This window comes from Zalophus californianus, chromosome 7 (genome assembly GCF_009762305.2).
Source record: "Zalophus californianus isolate mZalCal1 chromosome 7, mZalCal1.pri.v2, whole genome shotgun sequence".
In the NCBI taxonomy this organism is placed as follows: domain Eukaryota; kingdom Metazoa; phylum Chordata; class Mammalia; order Carnivora; family Otariidae; genus Zalophus; species Zalophus californianus.
In genome coordinates, this window is record NC_045601.1 from 86,804,674 (window position 1) to 86,824,281 (window position 19,608).

A 19,608-nucleotide genomic window follows, 5' to 3' on the forward strand; every position below is an offset into this window, starting at 1 on the left:
AGACTTGCCCTGTAACTGACATCTGCTCTGTGTACTTACAGCAGTGTATTAAGGTCAATGCAAAAATAATGGATATGTGGTTTTTCATTTCAGTTTTGGAATGAGAGTGATTGACACTCCGCTATTAATTTATCAGCTATAAAACTATTCAATTTGAACTAATCATTGAAAATGCAATAACAGGGCCAATATTCATATTTTTACTCCCTATTAAAACAGAAAACATATACTTACAGATATCTATTTTAGCAGAAGCATTTATTATATGATTTGATTTAATTACCCTTAAATCATGTTTTTGACAGTTACCAGTCCAATTAGCACGTATGGAAAAGTTCTGATGGAAATAAATTTTTGTGCCAAATATTTTTCTTCATGTAAGCAACAAAAATTTGATAATAAGCCATCAAAATATCTGTCACTTTAAGACCTGAATATTTTTAACATAGCCTAGGGCTATCTCCAAAGCTTATTTCTGAAGAAAAAGAGAGGCTTATTTAGAAATAGGATATTCTAGGTAGACATTTGTGATGAGGGAATTAAAAGGCTTGGCAACTCTAAGCTAAATCAGATTTTTAGATGATGAAATATTGCCTCCTTTGCAATGTGAAGTTACTCTTCTTTTCATCATATAATGTTCTTAGAATACACATGTGGGTTTATTGCTGACATCTGTACCTTACTGAAGTAGCTCAGAAATATTGTTCTTCCCATCTGGTAAATCAGGTAAAAACCTTTGGTTACCTTCACATATCCCTGTAAAAACTGTGTGGTGTGCAGTCATATGCACATGAGTCTTTCTGCAATGTGCACATCATGATAAAGTTCTCAAACAAGCTGGATAATGCGAAATGACAGTGTAGACTATTTCCTCAAAATTACTAGCATGGCACTGTGTCATTGTGTTTTAGTCACCACTGTCCCCAGAGTAAACACGAAAATGACTCATAAACCTTGTAAACACTGTGTCAGTGCTTGCAAGAACTCAGCATAATTTTTGCACTGCTTGGAAAACAATATTTTCTTGCTAAACAACTCACATCCAAGGTCTATCACCGATCAGTGGATTTGGCGCAGGTTAGTGTCTCAACGCATGAAAGAGGACTTGTTTTCCTCACTGCTGACAAATAAACCTCAACCATGACCTGGAGAAATGCTGTGATTATAGATCTATAGTTCCTGGGGACAATTACTGCCTTTCATGTTCTATTGTGTACATTTTTTTTTTTTTGTATTTTCTAAGTATAAACATCCATCTCAAAATCATTCACCTTTAGCAACCTTAATTTAGTATAGAGACACAAGAACCATTGAGCAATCTTCAACATTTTCTATCTAAAATGAAGTTAGTTAAGTATGAAGGAATGGGGATATGCTGTGTGCAGAAGCAGGAATTTGGGAATGGGTTTAAGAGATATCATTATATTATGTTTATGAACTATGCCTCTTAAAAAATATGCCACCCTGCCCCCTTATCCACCAGTGTCTCTAACAGACTTCTCTCCACCTATGACCTCTCTTGACTCTACTCACCCTGGTGCCTGGGACCTCCCCCCACCCCCACCCCGGGAAACATCTTCTCTTGCACAGTCCCATCTGTTTTAACTGTCACTTTCAGGGTCCAAAGAGCCCCCTTGAACTTTGCCTTAAAGCTTCCCCTTTAGCTTTGACTTTCCAATGATTGTCTTTAGAGGAGATGATTTTAATCTGAAGATATTAAAATAAAAGATCCTATTTGTTAACAAGGAAAATATGCATCTAACCATCATCCCTCTCTGCCAGAGGAATTCTCTTTCTTACCTCTCTCCGAAGAATGCAGTGGACCATGACTATCACAAAACCTTGCAATGAATCAAACACGGCAAAAAGTATTTGGAACAATATGGAGCGTTTGTCTGTCATGGCTAGAACTGCAGACATCCATGTCAGAGCCAGAAGGGGCAACACCACGCAGGAACTCCAAAGAGACGCCCTGTTGAGAGACAGCGAGAGCACTGTGACGGAGCTGTGCGTCACGCCCCAGGCAATAACTAAACCCCCGTTCAACAAAGCATTCTTGGATGTGGCACCAAGACCGTTCACTTGGAAACCATAAAGCAGATAACATTGGATAGTTTTATTTATTTTTTTTATAGCAAATCCCACACTAGTTATAAAGGCAGTTGCCAATTATAAATAGTTAAGTATGCTCTTAGCTCCAATAGTAGCAAACATGATTTTTTTTTCCACAATAGCATTTTCTCACATGCACTGTAAAAGATTTGTAACGAGAAGATGTAAATGATCGGGACTAACATGGCGTTACTGGCGGTGGTGGCTGACAAAGCTGTTGTCGAAACTACTCCACACTTGGCACATTTGAGCGTCAAACCGCTATGAGGCTCACTCATCTGACTGCAAACAAACAGAACACCCACAAAAAGAACAAAATATTGAATTGTCACCAAAAAAAAAACATGTTGCTGCTGCAAGTTAGCTTTTAAATACGATTTCATGCAGAAAAGTTTATTTATCAAAGATGAATGCTCTAGGTTGTTTTAAAGATGCAATTACACTACACATTATTTTTGTAACATTTACCTTTTAATATGATGGGCCTTTGTTGCATGCAAAAGCATATTTCCATCAATTACTTCATAAATGGCCCGGCGTCTACAGTTCAAAATTGTCCAGTACACTGAGTTCAACATAAGCATGTGCTTGTGTAGACATACAGTGAAAACCCTTTATTCAGACCCCTGATTATCAAACACATCAGGACTCCTAGCTTCAAAGATTTTCATTGTCATTTGCAGAAGGCACATGATATTGGTTGAAACCTTCTGAAATGTAAACATGTATATCAGAAGTCCAATACAGGAAGATACATATTTTAGGTGTTTAATCATTTGTGGGCGGTGTAGCCTTTATCTCAACAGATTCATATTTTGAAATTTCTCACAGCATCAATGTATTATCCACATTTTAGGATGATCTGAATATAGGGGCTGATGAAATTTGATGAAATATTAGTTTATAATAAGAGGGGTGATAGTTTAATGCTTTAATAAAACACATTTAACATTAAGTTCAAAATATTCTTTCTGAACATTTTTTTCATAAACTCCAATCCAACAGCATTTACATGGTCTATTCTAGCCTGGAGGATTTTGCAGGTAAATTTAGATTCAAGCAACTCAGATTTAACCTACTATATCATAGAAGCGAAGTCATGCTACACAGAAAAACTTTGTACACCCTTTACATTAGAAAAGAGTCCCTTGAAAATGACTGGTTTATTAGAACATAATTCTCTCATGAAAAACCAAAAAGAAATTACTTGAATCAAAGTTCAAAACATCTTGAAATAATTTTCTGTGGTATACTTCTCTTGTCCATTCTCTTGTGGTGCTAATGTCTAAAATATATGTTTTCCCAGTAGGCTTTCTCAAAATAATATTTAGTGGACAGGTATATAATAAAAGTGGCAGGACAGAAAAAAATCACAAGATGATCATAATTCAGAATGTCTGGTTTCTTCTAAAGAAGTGCACTCATTTGTGAATAGTGCTTGGATGAAATAATAAATCTGAAAGCTATTAAGTAGATTGATTGACCAGTAGACCCCAGGAGAAAAATCAAAGCTTTTAGAGTTCGATGTGGGGGTGGGAAACATGATACTAAATCATTCATTTTACTGATTCAACCCAGGACCTATGTCCTAGCACATGAGACCAAACTTTTCACAATAACAAGCAAGCACCGGTCTATCCAGTTGGATCATGAGTGCCTCAATTGACACGCCAGTGTGTCTGAAACTATTCCCAAAAGAGTGCCTATTTACAGCAGTGTTCTCCACAGTGGCTGCATATCAATATATATAACCAACCCCAAAGACTCCAATTCAGTGGGGCTTAGGCATCTGTGTTTTTTTTTTTTTAAGATATTTATTTATTTATTTGAAAGGGGCGGGTAGGGGCAAAGGGGGAGGGGGAGAGTAAGAGAATCTCAAGCAGACTCCACTGGAGCCCACCGCCGGGCTCAATCTTCAGACTCTGAGATCATGACCTGGGCTGAAACCAAGAATCGGGTGCTTAACCGACTGAGCCACGTAGCTGCCCCAGGCATCTGTGTTTTTTAAAGCCCCAGAGATTATTCTGATGAAAAGCAGGAATGTACACAACTGCCCTAACTATATATTTGAGTATCTTCAATTCTGTTAAGCTCCATCAGATTAATATTAAAAAGGCATGACTGATCTACTGTTTCCTTTATCAGAGAAGATATGCAATTTGGTATTTGCGCTTTGAACACAAATGTGGCTATCTTTCTTAATTTAAGGACACTGTCTCTAGGCTCTAAAACAAGACTGAAAAGCCAAAGATGACTAAAAATTAATTTTAGTTTAGTACACAATATAAACAAGTATTTTAGGCCTAAGAAAAACAAATTTGATCTAGGTATGGGCTTTCCTGAAAATAAATACTAAGCCAGTATTTGAAATGCTTCTTTCTCTTTAAGATTGATTTGTGATTGACTAAAAGGCCTATACATACTTCCCTTAGTCAGAACTAACTGTTGAAAACTATGCTTGATGTTAACTGGTTGGACACTTTTGGAATTCTATTATTAATGTATATGGAGCAGAGGAAAGACAGGTTACCAAGGGAGATAGGATATTCTCCCCTAGTTTGTATGACCGCTACAGAAATTAATATAGTATGAAGAACACATAGTCTAAATGCTAAACAGGGTTGCTGCAATGGGAAATAAAATTTTATTTCTTTGTTACAGGGGAAATTATATATCTATAAAATAAAAAGTGCTAACAGTTAAAAAAACTGAATTTCCCATAAGTTCAAATGTTACCATATCTACCAGGGCACCAGGTTATTCTGTCTACTCCTGCAGGGTCTTGGAGTCTACAGGCTTCCCTTCCCAATTTTCTTTTTCTTTTGCTTAGAAAAAAAAAATTATCTGATTGGCTCATTATTGATACTAGGTAAAATCCCCTGAAAAGAAAATACTCCCTTTCCCTTTGGAAAAAATCTCACGATATCTGTATAGGACCCTGGTAGTTTCCTTAACTTCAGGTAGATGAGATAAAGCAATTTAAAATAGTAGATAAGAAAGTTCCATTGTAAAAAAAGAGAAAAAAAAATGAAATATCCTGCTTGAGATATTTGTTAACAAGGAAAATATTCATATTTGAATAAACATGGCATTTTATCTTTTCATTTTTTCCAATTATTTTGCATAAGATATATTAATGGCAATCAATCCCTCTTTGGTAAATAAATGTCATTTATTAGAAAAAGTTTAATAGGGGCACCTGGGTGGCTCAGTCGTTAAGCGTCTGCCTTTGGCTCAGGTCGTGATCCCAGGGTCCTGGGATTGAGCCCCGCATCAGGCTCCCTGCTCCACGGGAAGCCTGCTTCTCCCTCTCCCACTCCCCCTGCTTGTGTTCCCACTCTCGCCATGTCTCTCTCTGTCAAATAAATAAATAAAATCTTAAAAAAAAAGAAAAACTTTAATTTGGGTATTATAAAACTTGTCAAGGTATTCTATATTTCTTAAATATTAATTTACTCATTCTTTTATAAATATTTATTGAACATAAACTATTGCTTGGCAGTTTCTAATAATTATAAAAAGGAGGAAACAGGAACAATAAAATGGGACGAGGAACATACTGGTTCTAAACACTAATATTTCAAAAGACACTTGATATCTAGATATTTTCAACGTGAAATGGTCAATATTTATAATTAGGAACATCAGTTGTTAATTAGCTTCTTGCTCAGTGTTTCTTCAGTTAATTCTGATTATTTGTTGTTCACTGAAATCTTTATGACTGTCCTCACTGATTCTCCGTGAACTAAAATTAGCTTCAGATACTTCATCTTCTACAAAATTTCCTTCAATCACACTTGGAAATAGCAAATTTCAATCTATACACACTTAGGCAAAAATTGCATTTTATATTATAGAAAAAAGTTCTTAAAACCTAGAATCATTAACTTGTTGAAAATTCTTTCCCACTTTGAATAGTAACCAGCATTCTGTTTTTATAACACATATTGAAAACATTTCTATTTCTCCAATGGAAGCCTTTGAACTAGAAAAACACAGACTCAATTTTGCCAGTAAAACAGATGTAACTTCTAATAATATTTTCATAAATAGATATTTTAAAATTAATACGTAGATTAAAGTGGATAATTTCTAAATTCATAATGTGACAATTTTGTCATTCTCTTAAATGTATGTTATCTTTTACAAAGAGCTATGTAAATCAAACTGGATATTACATTTAAAATGACTAAATGAGAAAAAAATACTGACGGTAAATTTAATACATCCTTAGCATTGTACTCATTCTGATGATCCCATCTCTTTTTTTTTTGACCGTAATATCATGAATGGCAGAATCACAGATGCTTGACTGATAGAAGTCAGGGTCATTTGAAAACAATCTATTTTCTTCATTTAATGCATCATAACAATAGCCACCATTTGTTGAATGAGTGTTTGCTATTTGCTATTCTAATGAATCCTCTGTACACATTATATTTCATATACTCTGAGGCAAAAATCATTATCCCCATTTTACAGGTGAGAAGACTGAACTCCAAAATAACTAAATAACATGCCCAAAGACACACATAGCCAGTAAATTGCAGAGCTAGATATCGAGCATGGCTTTGTTCAAAAATATTTTTTACTTCAAGTCTTTATCCTAACCAATAAACCTCCACCCCTCCAATTAAAAAAAGATATGTGTGTGTGTGTGTGTGTGTGTGTGTGTGTGTGTGTGTATACACAGACACACGAGTTTATGCCACTAGTGGCAGAACCGAGATTTTATAGCCCATATTCAGTATGATCGATTTATTCTTAGATGATTAATCTGGACAGAAATACTGAAGCTGTTGTTCCAATTCCAACCATACATGGCAGACTAACAAGAATAAGAGTGTAAAAGCTTCAAGTTCAAATGGTATAGAAAGCTCAGTGTCTGTGCAAGTTCAAGTTTACCTAGTTAAAGATGCTATGAAGACCCACCTGAAGTGAAAAAAAGTCTCTAGGTGGGAAGTGATGCCCCTCTTTGGAAAGAACTTCCAATGATGTTATTACACCACTGCAGTTCTAAAGCTTGATATGAATGATATCAAATTTTTATATTCAAAGCATTTTACTAGTCTTTTACTAGGAGGAATAATACCTAGATTACCTTACCATATAAATCATTACATAGATTACAGAAACATAAAGGACTTAAAATTCTCACTGGTCAGTGATCAAATACTGACTATTAAATAGTAACATAAGTTATTAAAGAAATAACAACTGTAGGTAAGTTTTTTTAAAGATTTTTTTAAAGATTTTTATTTATTTACTCATGAGAGAGAGAGAGAGAGAGAGAGAGAGGCAGAGGGAGAAGAAGGCCCCCAAGGAGCAAGGAGCCCGACGCAGGACTCGATCCCAGGACCCTGGGATCATGACCTGAGCCAAAGGCAGACGCTCAACCATCTGAGCCACCCAGGCGCCCCTTGTAGGTAAGTTTTGAATGAAAGTACAATCAAATAGAAAGGATAAAGCTATGAAGTTTTCATAAGAAAAGATACAAAGGGAAATTCAAAAGCATTAATATTTCACTCAAATTTCTACAAATTTATATGATTAGGTGAGCATGTAACCTTACAAAGCTGCTATCAACCTGCTTATGAAATGTTATTATTCATTAAATGTGGTGATATCATAATGACAGTAAAATTAAAAGAGATGCTTCTCTAAATTTTATAAGTGGTTAAAATGTGCAAGTGAAAATTATGAATAAGTCTTTCTAGCAAGTTATAGTCAAAACATCATAAAGAATAAAAATATATGACAAGAATGGTGTTTCATAAGTGATTATTTCATGTGAAGAAATTTTCTGAAATATATGATTAATCAAAGAAAATGTCATGTTTTTGCCCTAGTCTAGCTTGCTTGTCTCAATCCAGTTGTGTCACACACTGACGTGTTCAGTTTACCATCCTGTCCTTTCTGAACCAAACTAGGGGGACTTGCTCACCTAAGAATAAGGATTTTTGTACTGATTCAAAGGGGCACATGCACCCAATGTTTAAAGCAGCATTGTGAACAAGAACCAAATTATGGAAAGAGCCCAAATGTCCATCAACCGATGAATGGATAAAGAAGACACACACACACACACACACACACACACACACACACACACACACACACACACAGTGGAATATTACTTAGTTATGAAAAAGAATGCACTCTTGCCATTTGCAACGACATGGATGGAGCTAGAGTGTATTACACTAAGCGAACTAAGAAAGACATACTAATTCACTCATATGTGGAATTTAAAGAAACAAAACAAATGGACACAGGGAAAGGAAGGAAAAAAAAAGAGGGGGGGGGGCAAACCCTAAGAGACTCCTATTGAGAACAAACTGAGGGTTGCTGGAGGGGAGGTGGGTGGGGGATGGGCTAACTGGGTGATGGGCATTAAGGAGGGCACTTGTTGTGATGAGCACTGGGTGTTATATGCAAGTGATGAATCGTTAAATTCTACTCCTGAAACCAATATTACACTGTATGTTAACTAAGTATAATTTAAATAAAAACTTGAAAAAAAAAATAACAAGTATTTTAAGTCCAGCCTTAACATTTAATCTTCTTATCTTACAAACAGGCAATATGCACGAACAAATCGAGACTTTCTTAATGGTCTTTGAAATTATTTTTAGATATTGGTCGCATTATTTAAGAACTGCACATTGAAAACTTGAATGGCAGAATCTACCAGACACGCTGGTTCATCAGGAACAAAATTCAAGGCACAGTTAAAATGCAGTCAATGATGATCTGGAATTGGAGTATGGGATTCACTGGTAAAGAACCTTCAAAATCCACCAATTGCAGCTTACCCGGCTCTGTGTTTGAGCTTTTTATCTAGGATCCCATCTCTGGAAACAAGTTTATTAAATACCAAAATGCCAATCACCATGTTGACCTGTCAAACAGAAACAAAGGTTGACCTTTCAATGATATTGGAGGGAATCAGGTCCCCTTTTCTTCTGAAAACCCTCTTTTATTAATAACCATTTCTGAATTCTGAACTCACAGCAGTAGTGATATGAAGCACCTATCAAATATTTTGTAAGTGCACAATGAAACAGAACAATTTAACAGTGGTGTGTTACTTTGAAGTACATTAAGTACATTTAACTTCCATGCTTTGCAGTTAACACTCAGGAAATTACCATTTAATTGTCTAACTTGTAAAATGGTGCCATACTATGCCAATCTGGCATTCTAAGTCACCCCTGATTAAAATCAATTGGCCAAATGAGTTTTACCCTAGGAGAGTCAAAAGATTTTCAGTCTCACAGTGTGAGACTAGGTTACACCCCGGCAGGCAAAGGTGTTAAGGATTTGTCATTGTCCCCAGCAATAAGAATAGAATGACTACATTCCTCAGGCGGTGTGGCTATTTCTCCTATGGGTGGAGCACATTTTGATGTACCATGCTTTTCTAGAAAAGGGAAAGCCTATTCAACTCACCAGAATCCTTTAAGAGATGGACACTAACACCAGTTCTTATAATGTGCTCTACTGAACACTTCTCAGCATTTTCTAAGACTCTCTTACTCTCACTTAAAAGGTCTTTTGCATAATACATCTGAAATGAAATCACACATATTTTTCTTTCTCAAGTAAAATTGTAAAAAGCTGTAGAGATAGCTGTGGTCTATTTGTAGCAGCTTATTATGATGAGCACCCACAGTTCTCTAACCTACCAGCACTTCCTGATAAAGGAATCCAGTCCAACGCTGAAACAAGATAATCAAGGAAAAATATTTTCTTCTTTTTGCCTTCCTGCCCCTTACCCTCCATGATCAACAGAATCTCAGTGCATCCCCCAATGCAAATGGTGAAGCCTTTACATCGAAACTAGCAGTTCACAAAAATCTATTTTAAATTAAACAGGATGACTAGTTGAAAAAAAAAAAAAAGAAAAGAAAATTCCATTTCCCCAGCACATTGGCCAGATGAAATATAAAGCTGAAATCTGTTTAACTACTGGTGTAAGGAAGATCCAAAGCAACTGTTAGGTAGGGACTTAGGAGTTGTCACTCTTCATAGCTTCCCTGGCAAGGTACCATTTGATCAAAAGAAAGACTTACTCATCTTCACATTTCTCTATAATTATATGAACTAAGAGAAAAACGTGTATTCCGTGGATTCTATTAATCTACAATTTAATCATGAGGGAATCCATCACTACTACTCCAAAGCCCATACTTTGGCTTTTCAATTACACACATACTCTTTGTTTCTCCATTTTAGGGTTATTATGTATATTAACTTAGTAGCTTAGGGAAATAATTCAATTGATTAAATAAGATTGCAATGCAGCAGACAAAAAATGTGTCTAATAGTTTCAATTTCCCTATGCTTTTCTCAGGCCTAGATTTTTTCTTGTGAATCATGTGCAGTTTCTGCTCCCTGTTATAGTTTAGAGGAGGGAGAGCAAACTTTAAAGAAAGAAAATGTCATATAGAGTTATTAAGAAAGATAGAGCTAGCTTCTAATTTACTGAATGAATTGTTGAAGAAACCAAAGGGTAATTTCCCAATTAGAACTCTAATTGCACAGCAATGTGGATCTTTGTACTAATTCAGACCATTTTCCCCCCTTACATTTAAAGATTTATTAGACCGGAAAGATTTGTAATCAGTAATATCAGAGTGAGAGAAAGAAAGGATATTGGTAGAAAATTTTCATGTTCCCATGACTCCAAAAAGAAACATTTTAAATCCTTATGCATAAAATATGGCAGGGGCTCTCAACTGGGGGGATTTTTGTCCACAGGGAATTTTGGGAAATGTCTGGAGACATTTTTGATTTTTACTGACTTGACGTTCCTACTGGTATCTAGTAGGTAGAGCCCAGGGATGCCGCTAAACATCCTAAAATATAGAGGACAGCCCCACGACAAAGAAATATCTTGTCCAAAATGTCTGTGGCACTGAGGCTGAGAAACTCTGACATCTGGACATGTATTTTCTTGTTGATATTTGCTAGCAGGCAGCAGTTACTTAACGATGTGGATCATACAGAACAGTATAAGGTGATATAATAAAGGATCAAATTCTGTACATTAACAAGGAAGAATTTGTTGAAACTTACTCGAACTTCTTCACAAATGTGAAATTACTGTAAGAGAAATCCCACACTCCCACGTTTAATAGTCTTCAAAATAAGAATATTTTAGAGTAATAAGGGTCTAAATAGCAGTTGATATTCAAATTTAATAACTGATAATTAAGTAATAATACATTGAACTTTAAAATTTCTACACAACAAATACAAAACCATCACTCTAACTGAAGCAAAGTAGTCTTTCTTGGCTAAGAAAACAAAAGAAGTTGATTTTGATGTTTACCAGGACAACAGCGGCTGCAGGTCCAACAAAAGCGTAGAGCAGTCCTCCTTCAAGAGAGAGCCAGCAGCTAAAAATAACATCAGATAAAAACTAACAAAAATTAGTGATAAGTGTTAAACCACTGACGTATGATATAAATTACTTGAATCATGTACTTAGTGTTTGAATTTTGGCACATTTCAAAGGCTTGTAATTAAACAAAAATGCATTTGGAGATGTGGTAAAAAGCTAAAAGTAGAGCATTTCATGTGTGAGAAAAACTACATACCTTTCACAGAAAAGAAACTTTTAATATAAGGCCTTACTTTCAGGCAGTTAAAACATTTTAGACAAATTACTCTTGCAGTGAGATTTTTATATTGACTTTCAGTACAAAGGTGACTATTACATAAGTTTTGTAAAATGCTGCTTTATATCCATTATGAAAATTTTCAAATACTCTTTTAAGCAAGAACAGCATGCTTTTAGAGTCTTGCATATGTCATTTATGGGTTCTTCCTTGAGGCCACTGAGATATTGGGAGAAATTGGTTTAAAAGCCATCATTGCAGGGAATGGATAATCTATATTTTGTACACTTTTTTTTCCTTCTGATTTTACTTTTGCCCCAGACTACTAAATCAATTCACTAAAGATAAGCTTTTGAATAAAAATAAGTGCAGCTGTGTTTATTTCAATTACTCAATTCACCAAGAGATGCAGGTTTACATTGCTAGAGACATGGTAGAGACCTGGTAACCCATTTGAGTAAGAATGTTTGTTTTCTCACAGAAGAGGGCCATTAGGAAGACATGGGGCTCGACCCTGGAAGCTTCGCAAGGTGGCCCATCTGCGTGTGCAGAGTCCAGGAGAGTCAATATAAGGAAAACACTAGGAAATGTTTTATCTCTGCTGATGCAATGAGTCATGCCCACTATTTCATGCACCTGTTTTTGACATTTGACCCTGTCAATATTACTTTAAGTCCACAGAATCAACATGCTGCCTCCAAAATTAACCACCATTAACAATAACTGTTCTATATCTGTTCTAAGAATACGCTTTTCTATATTGGTTTTGGTGGTGGTTACCTGACTTAGGCATTTGTTAAAGCCAACAGAACTATACACTGAACAGGGTGAATGTTACTCTGCATAAATTATATCTTAATTAAAAATTTTAACCTAGTAACCTTACCCACACATACATGCCAATACTTTATCAATTTATACATAACACAAATGTGTCTCTATATGTGTATTCAAAGTCTGCTTTTACTTATTTCTCCTTGCCATAGGAATGGACACATAAAATTCTACTTTCCCACTTTGGGATTGATAATTTAATATCTATTTTTTAAATGAAATAACTAGAGAAAAAGCCTTCAGTCTGATGCAACACTGTAGTCGGTGTCTCTTAGACTGCCACTACATTTCTGCTATATTTTTGTGCAAGGTAATCTTCAAACTGATACCTTCATTACTCATTATATTGTGTTCCGTCTTAATCACAAACTCCTTGAAAGTTGGAACCGTATCATCCATAATCCTATCTCTTTCTACATCCCCAATACAGTGCCTTTCAAATGCTGGGTTTATACCAAAGAGTCATACTGTTGTCAAAAGTTAACGGCTAAAGGTAATAGCGCTGTAGTAAGCACTACTCTACCACAGGGACGACTGGGGAGTTTTGCCTGTTTGTGTGTTCATAATATAGATTGCAGAAGAAAAACAAGTGTTCTAATGACGTGAATTCTGTAAATTCTTTGGAAATTTCTTTTGGATGGGCAGGTAACATGATGTCTCTTGGCACAATATCCATTTGGATGAACCCACCAGAAGGTCTAATTAGTGGTAATTCCTATCTCAAACCTGACGACGAACCGAAAATCTCACTTTAAAAATTTATGCTTCTAATAAGATGTGCACATCTCTTTCCCCATTTCTCAACTGCCTCCTCAGCTTGAAAGAGCAGATGAAGTAAAATATGAAAGTGTATTGTTTTACATTTTAAATGTTAAACATAAAGCTTACTTATAAAATCTCTCACAGAATTTATCAGTATTATAGCTGTGATTAGGATGGGCTGATACCATACCCTATTTCTTCCCTCTAATTTCTCCCAGAGCCTAGGCATTTTCTAACGTGTATTCTACTGAATCCCCTGATCTGTAAGTTTTAGTATTACCTTAATGTGGCAACAAAACTTGAACTAACATGACACAACTTAGTTGATACCAATATATATTACCATTAGTGAAATCAGAAGCTCAGATCAGAATCATATTCTAAAAGGTAAACACCAAGGTTTATTCAGTTCTAAAAAAATGTATTTGAGATTAAACACACAAAGTAAACATCGAAACATTTTGAAATGCACTGGTCTCATGAGGCAATGGGAAACTGAAACAAGGATTCTGCACAGGGCTTCGCCATTTACTTCCTAACCTCTGTGCATTTAAGCTCCCTTACATCATTCCACACTAACATGATTTCTACCATAGTTAATGACTCAGTGACAAAATGCAAGCCATCGGCAGTGCCAACCAAGATTAATGAAGCCTAGATGATGATTTACTTAATTATAAACATGATTTATCACTGTGGATGGACTTACTAGTGGTCAGTGCCATATCCTTTCGTCCTTGTGAAGCCTACTGATGTGGCCACTACTAATGCTGGTAAACCTGCAAGAGAAGCATCGTCACACTTCACATTCAGCCGTAGCCACTGTGCACTCTGGCTCAAGAAAAGCTAGGACAGACTCAAAATGCTTACATCGAAGGAACTACCATTGCATTAATTCTTTCATAAAGTATGTTTCCATTACAAAATTTCTTTCAAGTACAAAAGTATGAGAGCGACAGCTGGTCTTTTAACTCAATGCACTTCTCTAATGTTGCTAGGTTACCACCACATTTGACATGGGTTTAAAGGAAACTAATAACAGAGATTTAGTATATCTTTTAAGTTATTTTTTCTCTAGGGGTTTACACTGTTATAAAGGAAATTTATAGTTATAAAATCAGAAAGGCAAAAAATGGATATTCTGCTGTGATGGAATATCACAGAAGTGGAACATTCAGTTGGCCCCATATTGTTCCACATCCAGTTGTACTTATAAGAGAAAAAAATAAATTATATCACGTAATTCATTCTTTATGATTTACTTATAATAACAAGAATGGAGGATCAAGGTTAAGGGCCTTAAGGAATTAATTTTGGGGTCTCCTGATTATCCTCCTTTTAACAATCCTGAACGAAGTTCAGAAAATATATGACAGTTTCTCTTCATGGACTTCTAGGCAGGCATCTCTCCACGCACTGATCAGTCCCTCTGAGAATTCAATTGCCTGCATACCTGCGCCAACAATGACCTAACATCTTTTAGTTTATATTTATATGAATCACACTCTCCTTATTCAAGTTCAGTGGAACGTCCCTGTGCTTTGGTGAACAGAGCTCAGTCTAATCTATGCTGTTTAATTTTTTTTTTTTTTTTTAATTTTTGACCATGACTTCCTTTCAGGAAGATGATGTTTGCCTTTCCAGGTAGAAAAATCCATCATCTAATCACCTCCTTGAGTCCCCTCCACCCATCTTCTTTCTTCCTATCATTTCCCCTCCTTCCCGCTATTCTCTTCTGTCTTTTCAAGTGACATCACATTCCTTCATGAAGTTTAATGACAAAAACTATGAGAAGCATCTCAGAGGGACACATCATATTTTTAAACAGATATGCGTCTCCCCTCACCCTGTATACACACGTACGTGTGTGTGTGTGTGTGTGTGTGTGTGTGTGTGTGTGTAGTTCACTTTTTGATTGACTAGACCAAGTCGTTAGAAAAAATTCTCTCCTGGGTCATAGTTAAAGCATTAATAATCTTCATTCTGTACAATTTAGATTATTTTTTCTAAATTTATTATGTTGCACTTTGCTATAATGAAATTCATATGAAATTCATAATCTGCCAACTCAGAATTTTCCTGATAGTCTAGCACCATCAGCTTAGCTTTTTTGCTTTCCAGAGTAGTTTAATATTATCTGTAAACTTGGAGACCAGCTGTGAGCCCTCTCCTCAAGATCTTTGGTAATGGTGTTATTAAATAGCTAGTTACCGATCCAGAAAATTGCCATTCTTTATACTTAGGGGAAGTCACTTACCTGGATTCTATATTTCTTGGATCTATGGCACTAATTCATGAAAAAAGTGTTCCCTGATTCAATACCAGTCTATCTTTAGAAGGTCTTTGACATGAAATCCAGACAAAAGTTTTATGAAAGTGTAAGTAGAATACATTCTCCAATTTCTTCTTAATGGCTTTCCCATTTACCTGTGCAAAGAGCCCTAATATATTAATCAGACATGACAGAACCTTGCTGAAACCTGATGGATAATCTTTAAGTGGTCTGGATCCTACTTTTCCAGTATGAGTTATTCTGTTATTGTAATAAGTTCACTTACTTGTAATTTTTCAGACTCCATCAAACATCCTATTCTCTAGTCTTCTGGTATATTGGGTATTTTTTATATATTTGGCCCAAAATTCCCCATTTTTTTTGTTCGAGTCTTTTGAAATTCAAAGGCAAACATGAGAAAATCCTGAGGTTTTCTGAAACCAGTTTCTTAAATTAATTAAACTAATTCTAATTAAACTAAGCTAATTAATTCTAATTAAACATTAGAATTGGCCTTACGAAAAACCCAGATCTTCAAGATGTCCATTTCATAAGGCAATCTGAGAGAAACTTTTCCTAATAAAGGTAAGCAAATAATTAATTAATTCTCAGTCTGTCAACAATTCTGTTTCTCAGACTGGCTGTGAGGTTTCATTCAATCTCTACATGACTTTCTTCCTGTGACATGAATAGCTGTAGTCCTTAATTTCTTTGAGCTCTCTTGGAAGGGACTTCTCGAAGTTTTCTTATGGGGAGTACATGACTAGTACCTGTTTTGAGCCCTGAACATTTTAGGACATTTTGCGTTTTCGGCACGTATTAGCAGAGAACACTTGGCTTTTCTGCCTGTATCCCAGGACTCCTCTTACACCATTGCTTAACCGACTGGCTACGGCTCATCCAATATTTACTCCTTTTTAAAACTCCAAATGCCCAAAGAATATTAAAAAATGACCAGGTTCATATGTTTCCACTTCCATATATCAAACTGGACACAAAGAAAAGTAGCCTGGGGATAATCACACTCTACAGCTTCATTATGTGTTCAAAGCCATCTTAACAAGAGCACGAAAGGGTGTATTAATATGCTTACCCCATCCAAGGCACAAAAAACGTTTCCTTATAAGCCGTGTCCTAATTTTTCCAGTTACAGCCATATATGACTGCCACGCCTCAGTCAAAACCCAACAGAATGAAGCCAGGAAGAAAAAGTGCAAAAATGCAGTGGTGGTTGTACAGATGCTCTGTGGAAACAAAAGAGACTCACACTGAATATGGTGGTGGTGGGGGGGGGGCATCATGTGTCCTCCAGGGGATTGTTAATCTTCAACTCATTGCTTTTATTTCAAATATCTACCTCTCCTGTGTGACAGAGTCATTATTTACAGAAATTAGAAACCCTGCAGTCTTTACGCTATATACAATATCTATGATAGAAAAAAAAAATACGTCCTAATTCCATTTGCATGTTCAATTTTTTATGAGGAGAAGCCTGAATGTAAATTAAAACCCAAGGGAGATTACAATTACGACTTTACTTGAATTTTTTTTCCTTGAAATGTAATTATGGGAATGGTCCTATCTTCGGTTTAATTTAAGTTACAGACATCTTGCATAATTCTTTTGGCTACATTCTTTATCCTTCCATTTTAGCTGATAATTCTTTGTTGTTTTATCTGTATTGATGTTAAGATTACATCCCAACAGCCATCCAAAAGGAAAAACTGCTTTAATACAAGTGTGATATTCCTGGTGTAAGACCAAAGTATAAAATGAGATTTGGCTAATAGCCAAAATACAAAAATAACATAAGTATTTTAAAGTCCTTAATACATTGTTCTGTATTATTACAATGTGTGTCCTAATCAAATCATTTTGAAAAGTTAATCAAGTCACTAGCAGTACACAGCCATGATTTCACAGATATTTTACTTGATGCAACTTAATCATTCTGAACATGCTAACCATTAGTTACTTGTGACTCCTCCGTGAAGGTGAGCAGCTTCATTTTGGTAAGGGCTGCTACTTATTTGACTACTGGTATAATGTCTTTGTGTAAATCTTGTTAAAATGCAAGTCTTCATCAATCAGAACCAGTAACTAAACTACCCTCTTCCTCTGTCAGTCTCCGTCTTGCTATTTCCAGAAATTGAAAAGAGCAAACATAGAATTAGAAAAAAAAATAAAAAACTCATTAACAGAGAAATAAAAGTACAACCCCCATCTTCTCGCCTCCACTCCAGTATACTGCTAAGGCAGACTATCTTTTTAAAAATTTGGTCCAAATTATTCCTATTATTTGTTTATTCTGTTGAAATTTACCAGATGTTAATTTAGCTTTTTAGTTCTTTCCATCCTATAAAAAGAACTTTATCATGTTTGTCTCACCAGGTTTTTTTTTTTTTTAATGTTCAGAGATAATGTACAGAAGCTGAGTAGCCCTGTGCTAGGCATATAGCATGTACTTCAACTGATTATGACCATAATCATCATTATTTTAAAAATAGTACTAAAAAAAGTGTTGCTGGTTTTCGGCATATGATTCCTTGTTTCATGTAGCACTTAAATATACTTAGTTACTTAGACTTATTCTCACAAACACGGCAACTTTCAGTATGATAAAGTCATGGATTTCTAAAACCTTCTTTCTCATACCTTTATTCCTGCTTCAGGCATAATGTCGCTTTAACCAACTGTAATTCCTCCTATACTTGAGACATTCAGACTTTTCTTCCAAGTTAAGTAACTGCAGCTGACTACTTTGCTCACTCCTGATCTGCAGTTCCTGATCCCAATTTGAATTTCAAAGATAACTCTTCCCTTTAATACCTGAAGACTAGTTACACTTTCTAATTCACCTGTCATTTCCTTCCACCAGTTTGTCTCATCTCAATTGTATGTGCTAGCAAAATTATTCCTTCTCCGTTTTTAAACTATCGGTATAAGGTTATGTAAAACAATGTGAAAATGTTGAAATGTTAAATGCTAAGTACTGGATGCACTGCAATTTTGTAAGAAATAATACAATGCTCAATGTGTCAATACAGAGACTTTTAATTTTCTCTTTATTATGTTTGTTACCTTGGGACTTCCTGATGATGTACTTCATTTCTAATACAAATTGAAATACATCTAATTTGGGGCTACTGACATTTATTTCAATAATTCATGTCTCTCTGGACAAGAATATGGCCACAATGTGTGGAAAAAAGTACAGAATCTAGAGAAGTAAGAACCATTTCTATGAGCAATAGCATTCTACTATGATGAGATGAATATTCATATATATCTAGAAAGTGCTCTAACTATGAAGGAAAGCTGTCTCAACCTAAAGAATGTGTATTTAGTCCATATGGACTAAAGTGGTCTAAAGTCACAAAACTAATCTTACATAAAGAGTACAACAAAATATATATTCCTGAAAAACAAAGAAAGGGAGATACATTTTGCCTCATTAACATATGAAGAATCAGTATAAAATAATGAAACATACACAGTTTTTCTACTGATATATTTGTCAAGCTGTCTTTTAAAAATACAACTTTTATAATAGCAATTTTCAAATAAACTCTTTTATTTTCCACATTTGTCATCTCAGGTCCACAAGGGTGACTATTCTAATGTTCAGGGCTCAAGATTCTTTGATTTCTTCTCCCATATAACCTAAATCCCATATCAGCAACCCACAAAGATAAACCTTCACTTGGATCCCCTCAGTACTAGAGATTTTTACACTTATAAATCTCAAACTCTGATTCACTTTTTCTATAAACAGGTTTATATCTTGTCATTTGTTCAATTCTCTGACTCACTGTCATGACCTCTAGATTTACAGCTTCTCCTTTATTCACATGTGTGTCTACTTTTGACTCCCACAATAACTGAGTCTTTTTTGTTTTTTTTTTGGTCAGAGAGAGAGAGTGAGAGAGAGACAGAGCACAAGCAGGCAGAGCAGGCAGAGGGAGATGCAGACTCCCCACTGAGCAAGGAGCCCAATGCGGG

General features: G+C 35.5%; 1 protein-coding gene across 4 annotated transcripts in view; it reads right to left on the bottom strand.

The window, feature by feature from the left end:
* Positions 1 to 19,608, bottom strand: part of ADGRB3 (adhesion G protein-coupled receptor B3) — a 726,710-nt gene that overhangs the window by 50,288 nt on the left and 656,814 nt on the right. For 3 of the 4 annotated variants that reach the window (XM_027603097.2, XM_027603095.2, XM_027603096.2), the window contains 6 exons: positions 16,700 to 16,850; positions 14,044 to 14,113; positions 11,450 to 11,516; positions 8,928 to 9,013; positions 2,296 to 2,394; positions 1,801 to 1,972 (listed from right to left, as the gene is read on the bottom strand). In XM_027603097.2, the coding sequence (XP_027458898.1) occupies positions 1,801 to 1,972; positions 2,296 to 2,394; positions 8,928 to 9,013; positions 11,450 to 11,516; positions 14,044 to 14,113; positions 16,700 to 16,850 (645 nt within the window). The remainder of the gene's footprint in view (positions 1 to 1,800; positions 1,973 to 2,295; positions 2,395 to 8,927; positions 9,014 to 11,449; positions 11,517 to 14,043; positions 14,114 to 16,699; positions 16,851 to 19,608) is intronic. The other variant, XM_027603098.2, reaches the window with a different exon arrangement.